This window comes from Mesoplodon bidens (assembly GCF_964165515.1).
Source record: "Mesoplodon bidens genome assembly, chromosome: 1".
In the NCBI taxonomy this organism is placed as follows: domain Eukaryota; kingdom Metazoa; phylum Chordata; class Mammalia; order Artiodactyla; family Ziphiidae; genus Mesoplodon; species Mesoplodon bidens.
Genome location: NC_138176.1, coordinates 17,314,836 through 17,341,713, shown reverse-complemented (window position 1 = coordinate 17,341,713; position 26,878 = coordinate 17,314,836). Strand labels below are relative to the sequence as shown.

Sequence of the window (26,878 nt, the reverse complement as noted above, 5' to 3'; positions counted from 1 at the left end):
GGCTGAATCCAGGGGAGACCAGGAGCATGCCGAGTCCTCTCTTGGTGGAGTTGCGTAAGAGGTGCTTAATTCCCCCAGCAAAGAGTTGTTACAGCGAGTTTGGATGTTGCCAACCAGGGAAGCTCACTAGAGACAGCACCCAGCACTTTAGGCCTTATGAGGTACTCTCATCAGGTCTGGGAATGATGGGAATGCTTCCGAAATACAGGCAAGGACCAGCCCTGTAAGCAGGTCTTTGAAAGAATAGTAGTGCGGCCTGCTATGTTAACTCTTTTTTGTACACACTTCACACTTTCTTTTTGCAGCACCCCATACACTGATTATTCTTTGTTCTTAAATAGTTAAAGTATGACGAAAATATTGGCTGATTTATGGCAAACTTTCAGAGTGTTTAATGTAGACACAGGGAAATGTCAGTTTTTGAAATTAAAAAAATTTCACATTTGCTTCTGGTCTCTGATTTAATTTAGTGTTCGGGTGATTTTGATTTTTTTTTTTTTTTTTGCGGTACGCGGGCCTCTCACTGTTGTGGCCTCTCCCGTTGCGGAGCACAGGCTCCGGACGCGCAGGCTCAGCGGCCATGGCTCACGGGCCCAGCCACTTCGCGGCATGTGGGATCTTCCCGTACCGGGGCACGAACCCGTGTCCCCTGCATCGGCAGGCGGACTCTCAACCACTGCGCCACCAGGGAAGCCCCCAATTTTTTTACTTCATGTTTCCATCTCTCCATATCCTTCTTCCCTTCGCTCGGGGTGTTCTAGCCTCCGTGACCTGCCTTCATCCTTTCTTGCATAGTAAAGTCATGCTCGTCTTTTAGATCTCAAAATGCCTCAATTTACAGGTTTTGTAACATCTAAAACTCCTTAAATATTTTTAGTTTTTGCATTGAACTAAGTTATTATACTGCCTGTGATTAAACTATACTGTCTGCTATACACTATATATAAATATGTTATATACTACTATGCATAATTGTATTTATATGTCTATACATTTCTGAAAAATAGGACCTTTGTAGTTAGTTCCCTGACCAGGGATCGAACCCATGCTCCCTGCAGTGGAAACACGGAGTCCTAACCCCTGGACTGCCAGGGAATTCCCTGAAGTTTCTTAAATGATTTTAAAAAGTTATTTTATTACTAATATTTTAGAAGCAGTTATTTTTTATTTTTTATTTTTTTTTAGATGTTGGGGGTAGGAGTTTATTTATTTATTTTTGCTGTGTTGGGTCTTTGTTTCTGTGCGAGGGCTTTCTCTAGTTGTGGCAAGCGGGGGCCTCTCACTATCGCGGCCTCTCTTGTTGCGGAGCACAGGCTCCAGACGCGCAGGCTCAGTAGTTGTGGTTCACGGGCCCAGTTGCTCCGCGGCATGTGGGATCTTCCCAGACCAGGGCTCGAACCCGTGTCCCCTGCATTAGCAGGCAGATTTGCAACCACTGCACCACCAGGGAAGCCCCTAGAAGCAGTTATTCTTTTTATTTGGTTTCACCTTTTCTCTTTCCCTTTCTTTTTCCTCTCCCTCTTGTCTCTCTTTCTTCCTTTTCTTCTTTCCATGTTTTATTTTAAATGTAGTAGTTTTGATCCATGTGTTGGCAAAAGATCCATAAAGGGAAGAATCTTCTACATCCTGTTTTTTATTGTGTATGATTAATAGAACAAACAAAATATTTTAAGAAAAATTTCTGTACACTTACTTTAAGGTTGTTGACACTGAAAAAATGAGATGCATAGCTATTTGGCAGTTGTCCTTGTATGTAGATCAATATAGATACTCTATTTAGACAATATGATGTGGTTTATATATTATACAAATATGTTTCTTCAGTATTTATGTCCTGTCCATTCATTTCCTATTATGTATGAGGCACTATGCTGGTAAATAATAAAACAGTGTATGGTCCCTAAATAATTAATAGGAATTACAGTCTAACAAGGGGAAAACTTACAATCAAATAACCACACAAATATTTTTATAATTTCTGATTAGTGCTAAGAAGGAAAATTACAGACTGCTATGAAAACAAATAATGAGGTTTACTCTAATCTGGAAGAATTAAAGAAAGCTTTTTTAAGAGTAAAAATTGAACTGAGATCTAAAAGACAGGTATGACTTTACTAGGTGAGAAGGTTCCAGGCAGAGAGACACTATGTGTCAAGGCTTTAAAGCAAGAGGAATAATGATATTCTGGACGAACTAAGAAAGTCCCGGTTGCTACCGTACCCTGAGGGAAGGGAAGAAGAGTGGAAAAAGATGATGGAGAGGTGAGATGTGGTTTTTGCATGTGGTTTTCCATTGGGAAAGCCTAGGAAGGATTTTCTGCCAGAGGGTGATGTGATCAGATTTGTGTTTTTTAAAGATCAGTTCATCTCCTGGGTGGGCAACTAATTAGTGGACAAGAAATGGATTGGTGACAAGTCTATGTGCTCCCTGTGAGATATCATAATAGCTTAGCCCGTTATAGATGATAAGATCAATAGGACTCAGTCATGGATTAACTGTGGGTGATGAGAGAGGGCTGGTTGGTTATTACAGAGATATCCTAGGTAGGTTTCTGGCTTGTATAATTGGAAAGACGGTGGTGCCATTTGGTGACAGGAAATGCTGTAGAAAGGAGGTTTGGAGGGGAAGTTCATGAGTTTAGTTTGAAGTATCTTTGAGACTTGCACTTCATTCTCCATCTGACTTCCATTGCTTTTAAGAAAAAATCTCAACCCTTATTATGACTTATGAGACTGACCCTATCTGCATGTTTATTCTTGTTTTGTCCCATGCTCCCCTTTGTCCTCCGTGTTCTTCAGTCTCTGTCTCGTCCCACTTTTCAGTTTGTTGTTTTCTCTCCCTGAAATCTCCTCTGTTACTCTCTTCACATAGTTAACATCGTCTCGTCATTTAGATCTCACCTCAGTCATCACTTTTTCAAAGAAGTGTTGGGATATATTGACCAAAGGAAAAAAATACATTTTTGAAGTAATAAGATATGTATTGTGTATATATATTATATATATAAAATAGATTTGGACTCAACACATGGTTTCTTTTTTAATTTGTTGATATAAATCATCAATCATTTGTTTTGATTTTCAAATTTTCCGTATTTGACTAATGGGATCCCCTTCAAGCTATCACCTGTGTCCTTCTGACATGTCCTTATCATTCTCTGAGCACTTCTTTGCTTGTCACAACAAAATATTTCCGGGTTTGTCTTGTACTTTCCCAGCCCCATCTCTGAATCAGCCACTTCTCCAAGGAGCTCTCATTCCTTTTAGTACTGAACATTGGGAATGGTTTTGAGAAACCAAGGTCTGGGCACTAGATGTGCTTGTTGCTAGTGGGGTGTCTTTGCTTCCAGTCCCTCTCAACTAATTTAAAAATTACTTAAACTAGTCCCTCTCACCCCCCATGAGGTTATGTTATTCATTTGAAATATAGCTAGATTCATTTGTTTCTGTTTGTATTTTTAGACCCCCTTTCTCCATTTCTGTTGATTTTGTTTTCGAGTATACAAAATTATAACATGGTCTGAAAGTCAGAACTATACAGAAAGTATAGATCCATACACCCATCTCTTCTGCCTATTCCTACCTTCTCATTCTTTCTGTCCCATTCTTTTTCTTTTTTAAAATTTCTTCTTTTCTTTAACATAAAAACTGATATACTATTGACATTTTTGTGCACTTCACTTTTATCATGTGACATTTTTCCTGGTAGTCACTCCATATCAGTTTATAAAGAACTTCCTGGTTATTTTTAGTAGCTGCATAGTACTGTGTGTGTGTGTGTGTGTGTGTGTGTGTGTGTGTGTGTGTGTACCATAATTTATTCAGCCACTCTCCTATCCTATGTATTGGCCCTTACTTTGTTTCTAATATTTAACAGTTACAAACAGTGAATAATCTTGCGGATACATTTTTGTACTGCTGGTAGTATATCTTAAGGGTATATTCCTAGAAGTGGGATTGCTGGGTCAAAGTTAAATGTATATACAATTTTGTTAGAGATTGCCATGTTCCGTACCAGGAGGACTGTACCAGTTTGCATTCTTTTTTTTTGGCAGCACCACACAGCTTTCGGGATCTTAGTTCCCTGACCAGGGATCAAACCTGGGCCCCCTGCAGTGGAAGCGCAGAGTCCTAACCACTGGACTGCCAGGGAATTCCCTCAGTTTGCATTCTTACTAACAGTGTATGGTGTCTCTTTCCCTGTTGTCGCTCCAGTAAAATGTGTTGACATATTTTTACTGGTTTAGTATATGAGAAATGGTATCTCGGTGTAGTTTTAAATTGCATTTTAGAGTGGAGTTGAACAAGTCTTTTCATATGTTTATGGCTATTTATTGTAAATGGGGTTTTGTTTACCATTATATCCTCCAAAACTGGGTATTATGTAGGTATATAAAGTCTATTGATTTCTGTTGTTAATTTTATATTCCACAACTTCCTGAATCTTTTATTATTTGGGTTAGTTTTGTAATTGATTCTCTGGAGTTTCCCTAACATACTATCATATTACCTGCAAAGAAAATTTCCAATTCTTACGCCTATAACTGATTTCTCTTGTCTGATTTTGTTGTCTACTACCACCCTTCCTACTCATTGTTAAATAGTAGTGGAAGCAGTGGACATCTCTGCCTTGTTCCTTATCTTACTGGAAAACTTCTAGTTCTTCTCCATTAAGTTAGAGGCTGGTTTTAGGACTCAGTTTATTTATTTACTCAATTAACAAATTATCAAAGTACAAAATTACTTTAAATTATATCTCAATAAACCTGATGTTAAAAACAAAAATCTATCTCTGCTACTTCTGGGTTTGGAGGAGAATGGTGGCTACCTAATTTTGAATCTCCCTATGTCCCTTTCCCCCGCTCCCCAAACATAAAAACAACAGGGAGAGTAAATAGAACCACACCTGATCCTACGTTCAGCGATACTAGGAGACAGAGAATATCATGGCCTTCAAATTACCTGCAAGTTGTGAAATAAACTTAATTCCATTAAAGATCCTGCTGCTACTAGCCAGCAGGTGCTGAGAACAGAAATGGGGGAGGCTTAAAAGACTCCATGAAAAAAATAAAGTGGTTCAGAGGACTTAGGCAAAGCACAGAGTAATCCCCTTACCTGCAGAAAGAGAAACTCCAACACTAAGTGCAAAATACTGAACACAGGTTTGGATATACTAGAACATAGTACTAACTCTTGAAAGAGTGTGGGACTGGGAACAGAAGCCTCAGAGAAGCATTGCTTCTGGAAGAGAATCAGATATGTAGAGGTGTGTGTAGTTTCCCTTGGAGATAGTCTACTGAAGGGAACGAAGAAGATAAGAGGGAAAAGTTAAGGATGCTGCAGAAACAACAGAATATACACATCAACTCCTTCTTCCAACGGCGCTCTCTGAAAAGAGACTGCACAGAAAAGGGGGACTGTCAGAAGAGGGCACTCTCAAACTAGGAGCTCTGTCCAAAAACTGATTAGGATTTTTAAAAAGCAGATCACATCCATATAAAACTGTAAAAAGCTGAAAATGTGATTCAAAGTTGAAATGCTGATGAAAATTCTCACTTAATCAAAAAGTTGACAGAAACTATAACACAGTCCTCCATATTGAATGACATATCCTCTAAAAGTATTTAGGAATAATGAAAAAGTTTGAATCAGAAATTTAAAAACTAAAAACAGAAATGGACATGCCCTCCGCCCCCCACAAAACAAAGGAAGAAATGAGTGTTGATTAAACCAGAAAAGAAATAGAAGAAAAACGTCCGAATAATATTAGAGATGAAGACTAAATTACAGGGTGTCCAAGGGATAATAAATTCATGTAAAAATGTTATAAGGGGCATTGAGCTAAAGCAGGGATATAAAAACAGACTTAGAGACTGAAAATGAGCTTAAAAAAAAAAGAAGTAAAAAGGATTAGAGAGGAAATGATTGAATTGGAAGACTAGGAGAAGAGGTCCAACATAAGACTACTTTGGAGACTGGAGAAGAAAATCAAAACAACTGACCAGAACTAATATCTAAAATTAGAATCCAAGAAGACATCCCAGAAACAAAAAGAACCTTAAATCTACATATTGAAAGGGCCTACTAGATACCAGGGAAAATACCCAGAACAGCCTAAGAAGTATCCTAGTGAAACTATTACACTTTAAAGATGTTTAAAAAAAAAAAAAGTCCTCAGGGCCTCTAGGAAAAGATGACTTTGAAAGACATGTAAATTAGACTGGACAGACTTTTCACAAATAATGTACAAAGCAAGGTAACAGTGAAGCAACATTTCTAAGAATCTTAAGGAAGTACAAACCAAGGATTTTATAGCTAAGCAGCTGCCTTTCAAGAATCAATCAAGGTTACAGAAAGTTTTTTTTAATTTGTTTTAATAAATTTATTTACTTATTTATTTTTGGCTGCATTGGGTCTTTGTTGCTGCGGGCGGGCTTTCTCTACTTGCCGCGAGCGGGGGCTACTCTTTGTTGCGGAGCACGGGCTGTAGGCGCTCAGGCTTCAGTAGTTGTGGCATGTGGACTCAGTGGTTGTGGCTCGGCTGTAGAGCGCAGGCTCAGTAGTTGTGGCACGTGGGCTTAGTTGCTTTGCGGCATGTGGGATCCTCGCGGACCACGGCTCGAACCCGTGTCCCCTGCATTGGCAGGCAGATTCTTTAACCATTGTGCCACCAGGGAAGTCCTAGAAAGACAGTTTTGAATGTCCAAGAACTCAGAGAATACTGTGCCCAGGTGCCCTTTCTGGTGAATCTACTTGAGGGAGATTCTAACCAGGTGTGACTAAGGAAACTCCAAACGGATGAATGAAGACTTCATACATGTATTTGTAGAGCTGTGACCAATGAGGATGAGGCGTTTTGGTGAATCAGTCAGAGTTTGATCAGAGGAGAAGGACCACTAGGAGTAAGGAGAAATAATAAGGATTTGTTAAAGGCACTTGACGTTATGTAATTGTGGGAGCTGGTTAACTAGTCTACATGTATATAGCTGTTGCTTCTGTGTCTGATTCCTCAATTTGAAGTCAGAAGTTCAGGCAGTTGAAAAGGAAAGATGGATAAGAAGTAGGGGCGATCAAGGGTAAACTACAACCTGCAGGCATGAACTGGAATCCATAAGGATGAACTGGAACCTATGTAAGCTTCCAATTTAAATAATGAGGTGACCAGAAAAATAAGTTTGTTCCCTTCATCAGGAGCTAAAATCTTGCCTGGCCCAGGAGTTGCAAAAGCTGAGGGAGGAGATCTGGCAGGAGCTGGTGCAGCTGCTGGGGCCCAGCTGCTACCCCACAACCCCTGAGGTGAGCCAGTAGATGAGCTACAGATTGTGTAAACTGCAGTAGCACCTGGTGCCCTGCACCAACCTTCCAACAAGAGAGGATATGGCTGCTGCTGCCTTTAACACCTTCCAGTTCTCTCTCATAATATCTTGTGGTCCAGGATAACCCAGAGCTAGGCAGGGAGTAGAATACCGGAAAACAATTCCAACTCAGCTAAATTGATAAATCCATCACCCAAGAGTAGAAGAATAATATAAAATCATATAGTCTGACAAAATTAGAAAGAATGCAACTAAAGAAAGATGGAAAGAAAAAGGAGAGAGGGGAAACAGAAGACTATTGATTATTGTATAGGTAATAAGTGGGAAAGGATGCCATTTAAAAATGATAGGCCAGATAGTAAAAGGTTATAAAAAATGGGGATTAATACTTTTATAATATGATTAAAAAGTATTAATAGAAAATAACCACTGGAACAAAACTAGAAAACTTTTAAAATAGAAACAATAAGTTGCTTCCTTTATTGCTTGGTACATGGATATTCCTAATTGTTTTATCTTTGTTGTGAATGCTTTTCACATTAAAACGTTTCTTCCTTTGTCCTGTTTAATGCTTTGGGGCTTGAAATCTACCTTGTCGGGTAGATCCTAACTACCAGGATCACACCCTTATGTTCCTGTCGCTTCATTTACCCACGTATCTTTGTGCATATCTTTATTTTTAGCTTTTCTGATACAAATCATTTTAGTAGATGAGTTAAACCCATTCACATTTATTTATAAGTATTATGTATAGTTATTGTGTTATTTTGTATTAGGTTTTATTTGCTGTTTCTCAACATGATGTGCTTTTTTGCTATTTTACTTTACTGATTTCTTTTGATATATAGAAAGTGTTGTATTTCTCTTTTATTGGTTACCTTTGTACTTATAACTTTAAAAAATAATAATAATGAACATTTGTTGAAGTTTTACAGTAAACTAGGTACTATGCTAAATGCCTTATGCAGATTATCTTTTTAAATCCTCAAAACTGACCTATGAGGTAATTCCTATTAGTTTCCCATTTTACAAATAAGAAAACTGATGCACAGAGAGATTAAGTAACATGCCCGAGGTAACATGTTACTTGGTCATCAATGCTGAGTTTTTCTCTGAATCCAGCCTAACACTTCATACTTTTTTTTTCTATATTATTTTCTTGATATACTATATTGATTAGGTAGAAGAAATATGTTGTTTTTAGTTTTTAGTTTTCAGCAGGTCTGCTGTGTATAACAAGGTTTGTTCTAAGAACTATACAATAGGAATTTTTAAAAAAGACCTTATGGGGCTTCCCTGGTGGCGCAGTGATTGAGAGTCCGCCTGCCAATGCAGGGAACACGGGTTCGTGCCCTGGTCCGGGAAGATCCCACATGCCGCAGAGCGGCTGGGCCCGTGAGCCGTGGCCGCTGAGCCTGCGCGTCCGGAGCCTGTGCTCCGTAGCGGGAGAGGCCACAGCAGTGAGGGGCCCGCGTATCGCAAAAAAAAAAAAAAAAAAAAAAAAAGACCTTATGGAAACATCTTGCTTATATTCATTATGTTAATTTATGATAGAGTTAGGTCAGAAAAATCTAAGAGGATAATGTGATAATAAATACCAACAAAAAGCAATCATAGTCACTGTGAATTTCAAAGGGGCTTAAAACAGGTGGAAAAAATTTACAAAATTTCAACATCTTCTAAGAAAATAGAGAATATTATTTTAAAGCTTTATCTAGATAAAGGACACAGGGTTTTAAACTTAAAATAGCTGCATGGTTTTGATCATATGTGTTTGAATTTAGATTTAAATGTTAATTTTTTATTCATGAGTGTAAACGCAGTTGAAGATACTAATTTAGTTCTGTTTCCTCTTTTTTAATCTCTGACAGTTTATACTTATTTATGACCCAAAACCTAATATGTGGATGGTGATATTCAAACTTTAATACTTTATAATGTTCAACATATAATTTTTCCCATTTAGATGGTCTTCTGATTGTTGGTGTTCACTCGGCTAAGTTTCCAAATGAAAAAGTCCTGGATAACGTTAAGAGTGCTATTCTTCGATACAACATCACCCACCCTGTGGTTAATGATGCAGATGCCAGCCTTTGGCAAGAACTAGAAGTTTCCTGCTGGCCAACTCTGATCATACTTGGACCCCGTGGAAACATGTTGTTTTCTTTGATTGGAGAAGGACATAGAGAGAAATTATTTTTATATACTTCAATAGCTTTAAAATATTACAAAGACAGGGGACAGATCAGAGATAATAAAATTGGAATAAAACTCTATAAAGATTCGTTGCCACCTTCACCATTGCTGTTTCCTGGCAAAGTAACAGTAGACCATGTTTCTAATAGATTGGTAATAGCAGACACTGGACATCATAGAATTTTGGTCGTCTGGAGGAATGGACAAATTCAGTACAGCATTGGAGGTAAAGTTTGCTAATTATGTTATATAATGTATCTTACATTATACATGTAAAAAATAGTTCAAGGAAATGTATTAAAATTGAAATTTATAAATAAGAACTAATTGTAGAAGGGCAATATACACTGATTTTTAACTTCATCAGAAATTATTTTAATTGTGTCTGAATTAATCTCTCCTCACTCCCTCAAAAACAAACAAAACTACCCAAAAAACTTCATTAAGATCAAAAGGAGGAAATCTTTTGTGTAATTTTCAAGTATATTCATATATCCCATCTTGTTTTTTCAAAAAACTGCCACACTATTGTATCTTATGAAAGTATTATATACATTTTAGATTTCAGGCATTTTAAATGGAAGTATTTCACTTTCCATCAAAATATAGCCATTTATATAGATTTGTTTGTTTGTTTGTTTGTTTATGGCTGTGTTGGGTCTTTGTTGCTGCACGTGGGCTTTCTCTAGTTGCAGGGAGTGGGGGCTACTCTTCATTGCGGTGCACGGGCTTCTCATTGCGGTGGCTTCTCTTGTTGCAGATCACGGGCTCTAGGCAAGCGGGCTTCAGTAGTTGTGGCACGCGGGCTGAGTAGTTGTGGCTTGCGGGCTCTAGAGCGCAGGCTCAGTAGTTGTGGCTCATGGGCTCTAGAGCGCAGGCTCAGTAGTTGTGGCGCACGAGCTTAGTTGCTCTGCAGCATGTGGGGGCTTCCCGGACCAGGGCTCGAACCCATGTCCCCTGCATTGGCAGGCGGATTCTTAACCACTGTGCCACCAGGGAAGTCCCTAGCCATGTGTTTTTTAAGACCACAGCAATACCCTAGGAAGTTGAGTCTTAGATTATGAAATAACCTAGGATTTGTATATTATTATACTTTTCTCTCCTTCCATAAGAACTTAAGCATACTTCTGAATCCATTCTATTTGGTTGTAGTGAAATAAAAGTATCATACAGGCATAGATCATTTTCTTCCATATCTCCCTGGTCTTCATCTAAAAAGGGCTCTTATTGACATATAATTAATAAAATCTGTTAAGTACATTATTAATCCTGCTCACCAGGCTGAACTGACATCTGACAACATAATTAGTCAAAGAGAAGAGTAATTCATCTCTTTGCAATCCTACTTTGGTCACACATGCAGTGTTAGTACATAAAGTAGGGATATCAACATTCCTGATGCAAATCAACAAATAAACTAAAAAATAAACTAATTGTTTCCTAAGTCCTGGAGCTATTCTTAGTATGCCAAGGTATCATTCCCTTAGCTCTTGAATTCATTTGTTTCTTGTTCGTTGTTTCTGTTAGAGTATGTGTGTGTTCTATATTGTTTATTTTGCTTGGGCAACTTGGTATTTTGGTTAATAACAGGAAGTTATGACAGTTGTTACTCAAAAAGCATCTGTTATAGCAAATTACATGTAAATGGTTAAAAGTTTTTAATAGATTCTAAAATTTTCTAAACAGTTTAGATGGATATTCTCCTTTGTTAAACAGAGGAACCAGCAGCAAGCTACCTTTTCCAAATATGTTTCTAGGAATATTGTTATCTTGTGATAAATTTGTAGTTATTCTACAATTAAAAGAAAATTCTGTGGTCAGATACACTCAGGAAATACTGATCAGATGTGCTTTAAAAGATTTTTGGTGGTGGTGGTGTCACTGTACTCAGATCTTTTATCTCATGAATATATGAGAGGAGGTTATAGTATACAGTATTTTCCAATCTGAAGTGATCACAGTACTCTCCTTTTTTTCCCCCAGGGAACTCTCATCACCAACAATAATAAATAGTATTATTAATAATAGTAATAGTAGCAAGCAAAAATACACCTGGCATTATTCTAAGCACTTTACCTGTATTAATTTATTTAGTCCTCACAGTGCTAGAGTTAGGTATATTATTATTATTATTATTATTATTATTATTATTATTATTATTATTATTATTTGCTGTATGCGGGCCTCTCACTGTTGTGGCCTCTCCCGTTGCGGAGCACAGGCTCCGGATGCACAGGCTCAGCGGCCATGGCTCATGGGCCCAGCCGCTCCGCGGCATGTGGGATCTTCCCGGACTGGGGCACGAACCCATGTCCTCTGCATCGGCAGGCAGACTCTCAACCACTGCGCCACCAGGGAAGCCCTAGGTATATTATTAATTCCATTTTACAAAAGAGAAACTGAGACACACAGAACTTGCCCAGATCATCAGCTAGGAAGAGCTAGGGTTTAAACGAAGTCTGTTAACTTGGGATTCATGGGCTATTAAGAAATGCTTGAATGATCCTCATGATTTAGGAGCCCCTTGAAATTCCTGTGACATTTTATGGGCATGTGTATTTTTGTAAGGAAAGGGTTCGTAATTTTCAGTTATAATCAAAGGAGTTTATCTTCCAAAATTGTTAAAAATCATTCATCTAGATTATAAAAGATTTAAGTTATTTTTTAATTCTTTCAAGTCTAGATACTAGGTAATTCAGATGCTTTTTGAAGTAATTTCTTCTGATACCTACTACTAAAGTGTACTAGTAACTGTTATCTTGTAAGCCCTGTCATTAGCAAAACTTACTCTTGAGAAGAATAGGTATCTTGGGATACAGTTTAGTTTTTAGGTAGAAGTATCAAGTTATTTATATTAAAATCCCAGCTTTAAATACATATTTTATTTTTTCGGTGTTAATTTGAAATAACTTTAAGTGGAAAAATTTTGTCTTATGGCTATCTTGTCTTGTAGGACCCAACCCTGGAAGAAAAGATGGAATGTTTTCAGAGTCAACTTTTAACTCACCACAAGGTGTAGCCATAATGGATAATATCATATATGTGGCAGATACAGAAAACCACCTTATAAGAAAGGTAATTTTCCATTTTAAATAAAGTTTCAATCCTTCTAATCAGAAAAACTTATATTTACTTGCTACGTAAATATTTGAAGTGAGAGGGTGTTGCTTAAATACTTCAGATCATCCTCATTCAGCTTTTTTCAGAGGTTACTTGCTTTAACTTTATTCTTAGACAAACCCATCAAATCGTTTTTTTAATCCTTTATTTTAAAGTCATGTGCCTAATCACCCAAAAGCTCCTGATTTTGAGGTATTTTCCTAACTACTATTTGTAAAGTGATGCTTTGTCCTTTTTCAGTTAAATTTTCTCAAACTTAGAGAAAAAAAAAACCATATCACTCCTGCATCCCTTCAGCTCTTATGCTTTGGGAATACTTATCTGTCAATTAGTCTTAAAATTTATTTTATCTCATTATAAAAGTAATATATGATCTTGTTTTTAAAAAAATGAATTAATACATAAAGGTAAAAAAGGTCTCCTAATCATCTATTCAGGCTCTCCAGGGGTAACCAACAGTTGTTAAAATTTGTGTCTTCAGAAATTTTCTACTCATGTATAAATAATTTTATATTGAAAGGACTGTCTCTAGAGAATCTTCTTTTTTAAACAAATGGAATCATAAGGTACATACATAATTCCTACATTCTTTTTTTAACTTTTTTTTTCCATGTTAGTCATATGACCATGACTGCATAGTATTACCTAGTTTTTTTTTTTTTTTTTTTTTTTTTTTTTTTTTTTTGCGGTATGCGGGCCTCTCACTGTCGTGGCCTCTCCCGCCGCGGAACACAGGCTCCGGACACGCAGGCCCAGCGGCCATGGCTCACGGGCCCAGCCGCTTCGCGGCATATGGGATCCTCCCAGACCGGGGCACGAACCCGCATCCCCTGCATCGGCAGGCGGACTCTCAACCTCTGCGCCACCAGGGAAGCCCTACCTAGTTATTTTAAACATTTCTTACTGATGAGTATTCTGACTGTAATCTGTTGGTCTTTAAGTTGTTATTTCTATTTGGAAAATAAGTAAGTTCATCTAACCCATTCTGTCTGAACATATATGTACTACATATTGTACCTAAGTACATTTAGGTACTTCCTTTTCTCTCTATTCCTCTCTCTTGATATTTTTGCCCATTTATATTACAAAATTATCAACTAATATATATATAATAGGAAAAAACATATGTAGAACATTTAATAATAACCACTGTAATGTAAATCTCCATGAGGGCATGACATTTGTTTTCTTTACTGCTGAAATCCTAAGCACCTAAAACAGTGCCTGGCCCACAGTAGGTGTTTATTAGATATTTGTTGAATTGATTTATAAGCAGCTAACATCTGTTGAATGAAGCATTTTCTAAAGTGTAAATTCCTCTTAATATGAAAAGATGTTAATGAAAAAAGGATTTTGTGGATTTATAAATTAAAGCAGGCTTATTTTTTGAAAGTCTTGCTAATATATTTTAATATGCTAATATATTGTGAATACACTAGTTGGGGGATGTGTGTGCGGTATTTCTAAACTTATTTGACCAAGGAGCCCTTTTTTGGCAGAACTTTTCATAGGACTATAGCTTAATGTTGTATACTCTGGGAAAAGTGCTTTTATGTTACGAACTCCTTAGAGGTCAGTATTTCCTTATCATTATCTTTTTGGGGTTCTGTGCTTCTAAAATTCATCATAGTGTCATAGATATCTAACAGGATATTGAAGTAGTAATATATGTAGCCCACAACATACAGGGAATACTTGTCCTTTTTTGATTTTATGTTATTTCTCTTGCTTTAGGACTTAGTGGGTTTTGGAGTATTGACTGCATTTCAAATACTTTTTAAGTAGCATAATCATCATAACAAATATAGGTTACTCAAAGTCATTTTTATGACTTAGTTTAGTGTCTGCAAAAATGGAAATGAGAGAATTATGATTTCTTCCTTTTGTTTTAAAAGTATAAAAATATTTATTGTATTTTACATTTGTTTAAGATCTCATTAGCAGAGGGTTGATCATACTCCTACATTCATGGCTCATGAACATCATTGTTCCAGCCCGACCTGTCTCTTGTTAGAATAACTTATTTATTAATTTGTAAATTCCTCTTCATCTCCATTCCCATTTCCCCTGCCATTCCCTGTACATAAGTACTCCTATAGGCAGCCTTTCTGATATGTTTCATTCACATCTTATTTATCTGTGACCTTGTAAAACATGTAGTATTTTGTGTGTGTGTGTTTTTTTAACAACTTTATTGTGATATATTTTACATAGTACAAAGGTCACCCATTTCATGAATATAATTCAGGAATTTTTAGTAAATTTAACAAGTTGTGTAACCATCACCATAAATCATTTTTAGAACATTTTCATCCTCCTAGTAAGAACCCTCATGCCCAATTACAGTTAATCCCCGTTCCCACCCCCAGCCCTAATCTACTTTTTGTCTGTGTAAATTTGCCTCATTGAACATTTCATATAAACAGAATCATATAATACATGGTCTTATGTGTCTGGCTTCTTTCATTCTGTGTAATGTTTCTGAGGTTCATTGATGATGTAACATGTCAGTAATTAATTCCTTTGTATTGCTGGATAGCATTCTGTTGCATGTATAAACCACATTTTATCTGTTTACCAGTTGGTGGACATTTAAGGTGTTTTCCAATTTTTGGCTATTTATAAATAATTCACATATAAGTTTTGTGTGGACATACATTTTTATTTCTCTTGGGTAAGTGTGTAAATACTAGAAGTGTTGATTCGTATGTTTTATATTTTGTGTTTAACTTTTTGAGAGCGTGCTAAACCACAGTGGTTGCATCATTTTACATTTCTACCTGCAATATATGTGGATTCCAGTTTCTCCATATCTTCACCATTACCTATCATTTTCCATTTTCTTTCTTTTTTCTTTTTTTCATTTTCCATTTTTAAACTTCTAGGCATTCTACTAGGTGTGAAGTGGCCTATCATTGTGGTTTGGAATATGCATTTCTCTAATGAGGAATGATGTTGAGCGTCTTTTCCTACGTATATGGACCATTTGTTTATCTTCTTTTGAGAAGTGTCTATTCAGATTCTTTGACAGTTTTTTATTGGGTTTTTTGTGTTTTTTATTACTGAGTTGTAAGAGTTCTTTATGTATTCTAGATGCAAATTCCTTATCAGATATATGATTTTCAATACTCACCCACATTCTGTGAGTTGTCTTTTCACATTCCTTTTTTTTCCACACACACACTGTATTTTATTTTTACAAGAGATAAATAAACTGACACCAAGCATTGTAAATGGATGACCACAACAAAAGCAACAATAATTGTAATTACCAAACACGAAACACACTCATACTGTGTCATAATATTGACATTCAGTCCACGAATCCTCCACTGTAACCGCTCCTTTACTTTGCAGTGAAAATTGATTTGTATATTTTTTGCCTCTGAGTCCTTGTGGGTTTTTTTTTTTTATTCAAACAGAAAGTCACAAAAATTATAATCATCCTCATCAGTTCACTCAGTCCCATGTAATTAATTTTTTTTCATCTTGATCTTTTGTTAGCACTTTTATGAATTCATCAGTTTTCCATTAGAGTTCTGAAAATGCTTATTCATTCAGTTCAGCAGTATAGTCAGTTACCAGAAACCTATACTTGTCAGTCTTTTCCATGAATTCCTTGAAGATGAAACCCTTTTATAGGAACATTTTTGCAGAAGCATCAGAGTACACCCAGAACTGTCTGTAAATGACAAAAGACTTAAAAATGACCACAGTTAAAGATTTGATGAAAGTTGATAATAATGCAATTGACAAGGAAATTTAGTTATTTCTGAGGTATACATTTTAAATAACTAGAATTATGACTTATAACATTATACCAGAACATTTTAGAAATTGCATGTAATGTCTGAAACATTTATATTAACATATTTCCATACAAATAACCCAAAGAAAGTTTAGTATTAGTTGTTTTTTTGTTTGTTTGTTTATACTGCAGGTTCTTATTAGTCATCAGTTTTATATACATCATTGTATACATGTCAACCCCAATCGCCCAATTCAGCACACCACCATCCCCTCCCCACCACAGTTTTCACCCCTTGGTGTCCATACGTTAGTTCTCTACATCTGTGTCTCAACTTTTGCCCTGCAAACTGGTTCATCTGTACCATTTTTCTAGGTTCCACATACATACGTTAATATACAATATTTGTTTCTCTCTTTCCGACTTACTTCACTCTGTATGACAGTCTCTAGGTCCATCCACGTCTCAGCAAATGACTCAATTTTGTTACTTTTTATGGCTGAGTAATATTCCATTGTATATATGTACCACAACTTCTTTATCCATTCGTCTGTCAATGGGCATTTAGGTTGCTTCCCTGACCAGGCTATTGTAAATAGTGCTGCAGTAAACATTGGGGTGCATGTGTCTTTTTGAATTATGGTTTTCTCTGGGTATATATGCCCAGTAGTGGGATTGCTAGATCATATGGTAATTCTATTTTTAGTTTTTTAAGGAACCTCCTTACTGTTATCCATAGTGGCTGTATCAATTTACATTCTCACCAACAGTGCAAGAGGGTTCCCTTTTCTCCACACCCTCTCCAGCATCTGTTGTTTGTAGATTTTCTGATGATGCCCATTCTAACTGGTGTGAGGTGATACCTCATTATAGTTTTGATTTGCATTTCTCTAATAATTAGTGATGTTGACCAGCTTTTCATATGCTTCTTGGCCATCTGTATGTCTTCTTTGGAGAAATGTCTATTTAGGTCTTCTGCCCATTTTTGGATTGGGTTAATTGTTTCTTTAATATTCAGCTGCATGAGCTGTTTATATATTTTGGAGATTAATCCTTTGTCTGTTGATTCATTTGCAAATATTTTCTCCCATTCTGAGGGTTGTCTTTTGGTCTTGTTTATGGTTTCCTTTGCTGTGCAGAAGCTTTGAAGTTTCATTAGGTCCCATTTGTTTATTTTTGTTTTTCCATTACTCTAGGAGGTGGATCAAGAAAGATCTTGCTGTGATTTATGTCGAAGAGTGTTCTTCCTATGTTTTCCTCTAAGAGTTTTATAGTGTCCGGTCTTAAATTTAGGTCTCAAATCCATTTTGAGTTTATTTTTGTGTATGGTGTTAGGGAGTGTTCTAATTTCATTCTTTTACATGTAGCTGTCCAATTTTCACAGCACCACTTATTGAAGAGACGGTCTTTTCTCCATTGTATATTTTTGCCTCCTTTGTCGTAGATTAGTTGACCATAGGTGCATGGGTTTATCTCTGGGCTTTCTATCTTGTTCCATTGATCTGTGTTTCTGTTTTTGTGCCAGTACCATATTGCCTTGATTACTGTAGCTTTGTAGTATAGTCTGAAGTCAGGGAGTCTGATTCCTCCAGCTCCGTTGTTTTCCCTCAAGACTGCTTTGGCTATTCGGGGTCTTTTGTGTTTCCATACAAATTTTAAGATGATTTGTTCTAGTTCCGTAAAAAATTCCATTGGTAATTTGATAGGGATTGCATTGAATCTGTAGATTGCTTTGGGTAGTATAGTCATTTTCACAATATTGATTCTTCCAATTCAAGAACATGGTATATCTCTCCATCTGTTGGTATCATCTTTAATTTCTTTCATCAGTGTCTTAAAGTTTTATGCATAAAGGTCTTTTGTCTCCCTAGGTAGGTTTATTCCTAGGTATTTTATTCTTTTTGTTGCAGTGGTAAATGGGAGTGTTTCCTTAATTTCTATTTCAGATTTTTCATCATTAGTGTATAGGAATGCAAGAGATTTCTATGCATTAATTTTATATCCTGCAACTTTACCAAATTCATTGATTAGCTCTAGTAGTTTTCTGGTGGCATTTTTAGGATTCTCTATGTATAGTATCATGTCATCTGCAAACAGTGACAGTTTTACTTCTTCTTTTCCAATTTGTATTCTTTTTATTTCTTTTTCTTCTCTGATTGCTGTGGCTAGGACTTCCAAAACTGTGTTGAATAATAGTGGTGAGAGTGGACATCCTTGTCTCGTTCCTGATCTTAGAGGAAATGCTTTTAGTTTTTCACCATTGAGAATGATGTTTGCTGTGGGTTTGTCATATATGGCCTTTATTATGTTGAGGTAGGTTCCCTCTATGCCCACTTTCTGGAGAGTTTTTATCATAAATGGGTGTTGAATTTTGTCAGAAGTTTTTTCTGCATCTATTGAGATGATCATATGATTTTTATTCTTCAATTTGTTAATATGGTGTATCACATTGATTGATTTGCATATATTGAAGAATCCTTGCATCCCTGGGATAAATCCCACTTGATCATGGTGTATGAGCCTTTTAATGTGTTGTTGGATTCTGTTTGCTAGTATTTTGTTGAGGATTTTTGCATCTATATTCATCAGTGATATTGGTCTGTAATTTTCTTTTTTTGTGGTATCTTTGTCTGGTTTTGGTATCAGGGTGATGGTGGCCTCATAGAATGAGTTTGGGAATGTTCCTTCCTCTGCAATTTTTTGGTGAGATTAGAAGGATAGGTGCTAGCTCTTCTCTAAATGTTTGATAGAATTCACCTGGGAAGCCAGCTGGTCCTGGAGTTTTGTGTGTTGGAAGATTTTTAATCACAGTTTGAATTTCATTACTTGTGATTGGTCTGTTCATATTTTCTGTTTCTTGTTGATTCAGATTTGGAAGGTTATACCTTTCTAAGAATTTGTCCATTTCTTCCAGGTTGTCCTTTTCTTCCAGGTTGTCCATTTTATTGGCATAGAGTTGCTTGTAGTAGTCTCTTTGGATGCTTTGTATTTCTGTGTTGTCTGTTGTAACCTCTCCTTTTTCATTTCTAGTTTTATTGATTTGGGTCCTCTCCCTCTTTTTCTTGATGAGTCTGGCTAATGGTTTATCAATTTTGTTTATCTTCTCAAAGAACCAGCTTTTAGTTTTATTGATCTTTGCTATTGTTTTCTTTGTTTCTATTTCATTTATTTCTGCTCTGATCTTTATGACTTCTTTCCTTCTGCTAACTTTAGGTTTTGTTCTTCTTTCTCTAGTTCCTTTGGGTGTAAGATTAGACTGTTTACTTGAGATTTTTCTTGTTTCTTGAGGTAGGCTTGTATAGCTATAAACTTCCCTCTTAGAACTGCTTTTGCTGCATCCCATAGGTTTTGGATCGTCGTGTTTTCATTGTCATTTGTCTCTAGGTATGTTTTGATTTCCTCTTTGATTTCTTCAGTGATCTCTTGGTTGTTTAGTAACGTATTGTTTAGCCTCCATGTGTTTGTGTTTTTTACATTTTTTTCCCTGTAATTCATTTCTAATCTCATAGCAGTGTGGTCAGAAAAGATGCTTGATATGATTTCAATTTTCTTAAATTTACTGAGGCTTGATTTGTGACCCAAGATGTGATCTATCCTGGAGAATGTTCCATGCGCACTTGAGAAGAAAGTGTAATCTGCTGTTTTTGGATGGAATGTCCTATAAATAGCAATTAAATCTATCTGGTCTATTGTGTCATTTAAAGCTTCTGTTTCCTTATTTATTTTCATTTTGGATGATCTGTCTATTGGTGTAAGTGAGGTGTTAAAGTCCCCCACTATTATTGTGTTACTGTCGATTTCCTCTCTTAGAGCTGTTAGCAGTTACCTTATGTATTGGGTTGCTCCTCTGTAGTGTGCACATATATTTATAATTGTTATATCTTCTTCTTGGATTGATCCCTTGATCATTATGTAGTGTCCTTCCTTGTCTCTTGTAACATTCTTTATTTTAAAGTCTATTTTATCTGATATGAGTATAGCTACTCCAGCTTTCTTTTGATTTCCATTTTCATGGAATATCTTTTTCCATCCTCTCACTTTCAGTCTGTATGTGTCCCTAGGTCTGAAATCAGTCTCTTGTAAACAGCATATATCTGGGTCTTGTTTTTGTATCCATTCAGCAAGCCTGTGTCTTTTGGTTGGAGCACTTAATCCATTCACGTTTAAGGTAATTATCGATATGTATGTTCCTATGACCATTTTCTTAATTGTTTTGGGTTGTTTTTGTAGATCCTTTTTTTCTCTTGTGTTTCCCACTTTGAGAAGTTCCTTTAGCATTTGTTGTAGAGCTGGTTTGGTAGTGCTGAATTCTGTTAGGTTTTGCTTGTCTGTAAAGCTTTTGATTTCTCCATCGAATCTGAATGAGATCCTTGCTGGGTAGAGTAATCTTGGTTGTAGGTTTTTCCCTTTCATCACTGTAAGTATATCATGCCACTCCCTTCTGGCTTGTAGAGTTTCTGCTGAGAAATCAGCTGTTAACCTTATTGGAGTTCCCTTGTATGTTATTTTTCGTTTTTCCCTTGCTGCTTTTAGTAATTTTTCTTTGTCTTTAATTTTTGCCAATTTGATTACTATGTGTCTCAGCATGTTTCTCCATGGGTTTATCCTGCATGGGACTGTCTGCGCTTCCTGGACTTGGGTGGCTATTTCCTTTCCCATGTTAGGGAAGTTTTCTACTATAATCTCTTCAAATATTTTCTCTGGTCCTTTCTCTCTCTCTTCTCCCTCTGGGACCCCTATAATGCGAATGTTGTTGCATTTAATGTTGTCCCAGAGGTCTCTTAGGCTGTCTTCATTTCTTTTCATTCTTTTTTCTTTATTCTGTTCCGCAGCAGTGAATTCCACCATTCTGTCTTCCAGGTCACTTATCCATTCTTCTGCCTCAGTTATTCTGCTATTGAGTCCTTCTAGTGTAGTTTTCATTTCAGTTACTGTATTGTGCATCTGTTTGTTTGTTCTTTAATTCCTCTAGGTTTTTGTTAAACATTTCTTGCATCTTCTCAATATTTGCCTCCATTCTTTTTTCCGAGGTCCTGGATCATCTTCAGTATCATTATTCTGAATTCTTTTTCTGGAAGGTTGCCTATCTCCACTTCATTTAGCTGTTTTTCTGGGGTTTTATCTTGTTCTTTCATCTGGTACATAGCCCTCTACCTTTCCATCTTGTCTATCTTTCTGTGAATGTGGTTTTTGTTCCACAGGCTCCAGGACTGTAGTTCTTCTTGCTTCTGCTCTCTGCCCTCTGGTGTATGAGGCTACCTAAGAGGCTTGTGTAAGTTTCCTGATGGGAGGGACTGGTGGTGGGTAGAGCTGACTGTTGCTCTGGTGGGCAGAGCTCAGTAAAACTTTAATCTGCTTGACTGTTGATGGGTGGGGTTCCCTCCCTGTTTGTTGTTTGCCTGAGGCAACCCAACACTGGAGCCTACCTGGGCTCTTCGGTGGGGCTAATGACACTCTGGGAGGGCTCATGCCAAGGAGTACTTCCCAGAACCTCTGCTGCCAGCGTCCCTGTCCCCACGGTGAGCCACAGCCCCCACTCCCCACACCGCCTCTGCAGGAGACCCTCCAACAGTAGCAGGTAGGTCTGGTTCAGTTTCCCCTGGGGTCACTGCTTCTTCACCTGGGTCCCGATGCGCACACTACTTTGTGTGTGCTCTCCAAGAGTGGAATCTCTGTTTCCCCCAGTCCTGCAGTCAATTCCCACTAGGCTTCAACGTCTGATTCTCTAGGAATTCCTCCTCCCGTTGCCGGACCCCCAGGTTGGGAAGCCTGACGTGGGGCTCAGAACCTTCACTCCAGCAGATGGATTCTGTGTTATAAGTGTCCTCCAGTCTGTGAGTCACCCACCCAGCAGTTATGGGATTTGATTTTACTGTGATTGCACCCCTCCTACCATCTCATTGTGGCCTCTCCTTTGTCTTTGGATGTGGGGTATCTCTTTTGGTGAGTTCCAGTGTCTTCCTGTCGATGATTGTCCAGCAACTAGTTGTGATTCTGGTGTTCTCGCAAGAGGGAGTGAGAGCACGTCCTTCTACTCCGCCATCTTAGTTTCTCCCTTCTCCTCCTTTCACTTTCTTAATCATGTCTTTTGATGAACAGAAGTTTTATATTTTGATGATTCCCAATTTATCTATTTATTTCTTTCATTGCTTATATTTTTGGTGTCATGTAAGAATCCATTGCCAAATCCAAGGTCACGAAGATTTATTCCTATGTTTTCTTCTAAGATTTTTATAGTTATGGCTCTCACAGTTAGATCTTAGATCCATTTTTAGTTGATTTTTGCATATGGTATGAAGTAAGAGTCCAACTTCATTCTTTTACATGTGGATATCCAGTTATCCCAGAACCATTTATGGAAGAGACTATTCTTTCACCATTGAATAGTCTTGGCAACCTTTAGACAATTATTCATACATGCATGGGTTTATTTCTGGACTTTGAAGTCTATTCCGTTGATCTATGTATCTGTCCTTATGCCAGTACCACACTGTTTTGACTCCTATAACTTTTAATAAGTTGTGAAATCAGAAAGTATGAATCCTCCTACTTATTTCTTTTTCAACATTGTTTTGACTGTTCTGAATCCCTTGCAATTCCACATGAATTTTAGGATCAACTTATCCATTTCTGCAAAAACTTCTGTTTCTTTCTCATATAAGTAAATTATATTTTTTAAAGGAACAAATGACAGTTTTATCTTTTCCCTTCTTATTTTTATACTTCCCATTTCCTTTTATTATATTGCTTTTAAGCATTACAGCCATAGTGGGTGTCTTGTCATGCTTGTAGTCTTAAATGGAACTCTTGTAAACTTTCTCCACAAGTTTAATATTTTCCATAGCTTTGGGAAATAAAATATTTATGAAGTTAAGAAACTTTATTCCTTGTTACTAAGAATTATTATATGATTTTATTAAATGCATTTTCTACATTTATGGGAATAATTTTATAGTTTTTTGCCCTTAGTATTCTGATGTGATGAATTATATTAATATATATTTTTTATGTTGAACCATCTTTTTCATCCTGGGATAAACCTTACTAATCATGAATTTTTTAAAAAGTCAAATTGGATTTGATTATCCAAAATTATATTTAATATTTTAAAATTAAATGGCTCTATATTTTCTTGACTGTTCTCACCTGATTTTGGAATCAAGGTCACACTAACCTCATCAAATGAGCTGGTTTTCATTCTTTTTCTGTTTTTTGGAATAATTTGTCTAACATAGGAATTAATAGTTTTGAATACTTATTAAAACTCCCTTGTAACATCATCTGGGCCCAGGGCTTCTTCAAAGAGGAATTTTTAAACTATCCTATCAGTTTCTGTGATACATTTCTTAAATCAGATCTATTTCAAGGGCCCATCTGTAGCTGCCTATGGTATTTTTGCAGATTATATTTTGCAGATTTTGAGTTCAGTAAAAATATAAATAAAGTTACATTGATGAATATTCTTTACAATTTCAAGATATTATAGAGCAGCTACTAAAAATAATGCAAGAGGATATCACCAGAATAAATCAATGTAATTCACCATAGTAACAGAATAAAAGATGATGCTTCACTAGATTCAGAAAAACATTGGAAAACATTTAATACCTAATCATGTTAAAATTAGTAAACAAAAGACTTAAAAATAACCATGGTTAAAGATCTGATGAAAGTTGATAATAATGCAGTTGACAAGGAAATTAACTTATTTCTGAGATATACATTTTAAAGTAATAACTGGAATTATGACTTATAACATTATACCAGAACATACAAGATTTTTAGAAATTTCATGTAATGTCTGAAACATTTATATTAACATATTTCCATACAAATAACCCAAAGAAAGTTTAGTATTAGTTGTTTGTTTGTTTGTTTGTTTGTACTGCAGGTTCTTATCAGTCATCAGTTGTATACACATCAGTGTATACATGTCACTTGATTTTCTAAAAAGCATGAAATCAATCAGGGGAGAAAGGAAAGTCATCTCTGCACATTGTGCTTGAACAACTAAATACCAACATGGGGAAAAAGTAAACATGACACCTACTTCACACACCATATACAAACATCAATTCAAGATGCATCACAGACCTAAATGTAAATGCTAAAACTATGAAGCTTTTACAAGAAAACATGAGAATATCTTTGTGACTTGCATGTAGGCAAAGGTTTCTCAGAGACAGGACACAGAAACAATAATCATAAAAGAAAAAAAACTAAATTCAAATTTATCTAAATGTAAAACTTCTATTAAACTTCACTGTTAAGGTGAAAAGCCACAGGCTGTCAGAAAATAGTCACAAAAATTCACAAAAACGCATCTGTGTAGGGGATTAGTATCCATGAAATATAAAGGCTTCTACAACTGAAAAATGAGAAGGCAGACCAATGAGAAATGAGCCAAAGTTTTGAATATTTTTCAAAAGAAGATATAAGAATGACCACAAGCACATAGAAAAGTGATCAACATCATGAGCTGAGAAGGAAATGTACGTTCAAACCACAATGAAATACCACTGTATATCCAGTATAATGGTTAAAGTTAAAAAGACTGACAATACCATAGGTTGGCAAGGATGTGGAGCAGTTTGAACTCTCGTACATCATTGGTGGGAAGAGACAATGATAGAGCACTGGAGAAAACCTTTTGAGAGTTTTTAAATCAAACGAATCATATACTTGCCCTCTAACACAGCAGTTATAGTCCTCTGTGTATACCCAAGAGAAGTGAAAGCAAGTCCACAAAAAGGCTTTTATACAAGAATATTAATAGCAGCTCTGTTTGAAGGGCCCCAAACTGGAAATAGCCCAGCTGTCTGTCAGTAAGAAAATACATAAATGAGCTGTGAGGTATTCTTTATATGGAATACTGCTCAGCAATAAAAAGGAACATGGATAAATCTCAAACATGTTAAATGAAAGAAGCCTCACACAAGAGTTTAGTACTGTATGACTCCATTGATCTGAGATCCTAGGAGAGTTACAACCAATCTGTGATGGAAAAAAAAATTAACACTGTTTGCCACTGGGGTCAAGAATGACTGGGAAGAGGTATGAGGGAACTTTCTGGAGTGAAGGTAACATTCTGTATCTTTATATAAGTTGGGGCCACACAGGTTTATGCATTTTTGAGAATTTGTCAGGTGATACACTTAAGATTTGTGCATTTCATTGTAAGTTTTGCCTCAAAGGAAAAAGGAGATCTGAAAACATATGGAACTGTAGTTAATGACAAGCTTACTGAAATATTTAGGGACAGTGTACCAATGTTTATGATTTACTTTGAAATGCATCAAAAAATGTAAATGAATTGAAGGATTGATAGCTGGATGAGATAGGTGATAAAGCACGTCAGTGAACTGTTGATATATGGATGCTTGGTGCAATATTCTTTCAGCTTTCTCTATGTTTGAAAATTTTCATGATAAAATGTTGAAAGTGTCTCAGGAGATGAAACCAGAGCATCTTTTTTCAGTAGAATGCATTGATTTTTTGGTTTATGAAGCAGAGGCAATATAACATAGTAGAGCTAGAACTGGTTCAAATCCAAGATCCTTGACTTACTAGCTGTGGGATCTTGGGATCTTACTTAATGATCTGTGCCTCAGTTTCCTCTAAGGTAATCAAGATCACAGTCATAGGGTTATTAAGATGGGTGGATGGATGGATGGATGGATGGATGATACTTGGATTAGTTCTTACCACATATTAAGCTCCATATGTGTCAATTACTAGCCAAGCATAATTGAAATACATACATTTAATTTAAGAAGCAAGTGTTTTCCTTGATTCTGTTTTAAATTTTCAAATTTCACCTTCTTTTAAAATATTTTATAGCTGAGATGAGATCAACAGCAGTTCTGGTAGAGGCATGATGAGGGAGGGGAGTAAGAGGAAAGTGGGGGAGTGGACAGATGGAGAAATGGAAAGGACTGAGTTTTATGCATTCCAGTAACAAGGTCACCATGTACTTGATTAGCCTTTTTTTAAAGCTTTTTTAAGTATTTATGTTGCACATGTTTTTTTTTACACACTAAAAACCACTCAGTTTTATTAATTAACATATAATAAGTTCACACATACTGTAAATAAAGTACATGTTTTCTGTATGTTCTACTGGAAATAGATGCATTGCATGAAACCTGTATTAATGTCTATAGATTGACCTAGAAGCTGAGATGGTGAGCACTGTAGCTGGCATTGGAATTCAAGGTACAGATAAAGAAGGTGGAGCTAAAGGAGAAGAACAGCCCATTAGTTCTCCTTGGGATGTAGTTTTTGGAAGGTCAGGTATGTAAACTTTTGATATTAAATATAAGTAAATTTTGCTAAGTAAAAGTTTTAAGATATTATGGGGACATTCATTTGGATTAATTATTTTACTAGTTATTTTATGCTTTTATACCAATGACTTCGGATTTGTTAATTGCATAAAAACAAAGCCAGCAGTAATATATAGAAGATAGAGTAAATATATCATTATATATTACATGTAA

At 36.3% G+C, this 26,878-nt stretch overlaps 1 protein-coding gene across 1 annotated transcript in view; it reads left to right on the top strand.

Moving 5' to 3' along the window:
• NHLRC2 (NHL repeat containing 2) overlaps nucleotides 1-26,878 on the top strand; it is a 65,270-nt gene that overhangs the window by 6,506 nt on the left and 31,886 nt on the right. Inside the window, exons 3-5 of the mRNA XM_081251543.1 lie at nucleotides 9,282-9,737; nucleotides 12,465-12,586; nucleotides 26,543-26,672. Of these exons, the coding sequence (XP_081107669.1) occupies nucleotides 9,282-9,737; nucleotides 12,465-12,586; nucleotides 26,543-26,672 (708 nt within the window). The remainder of the gene's footprint in view (nucleotides 1-9,281; nucleotides 9,738-12,464; nucleotides 12,587-26,542; nucleotides 26,673-26,878) is intronic.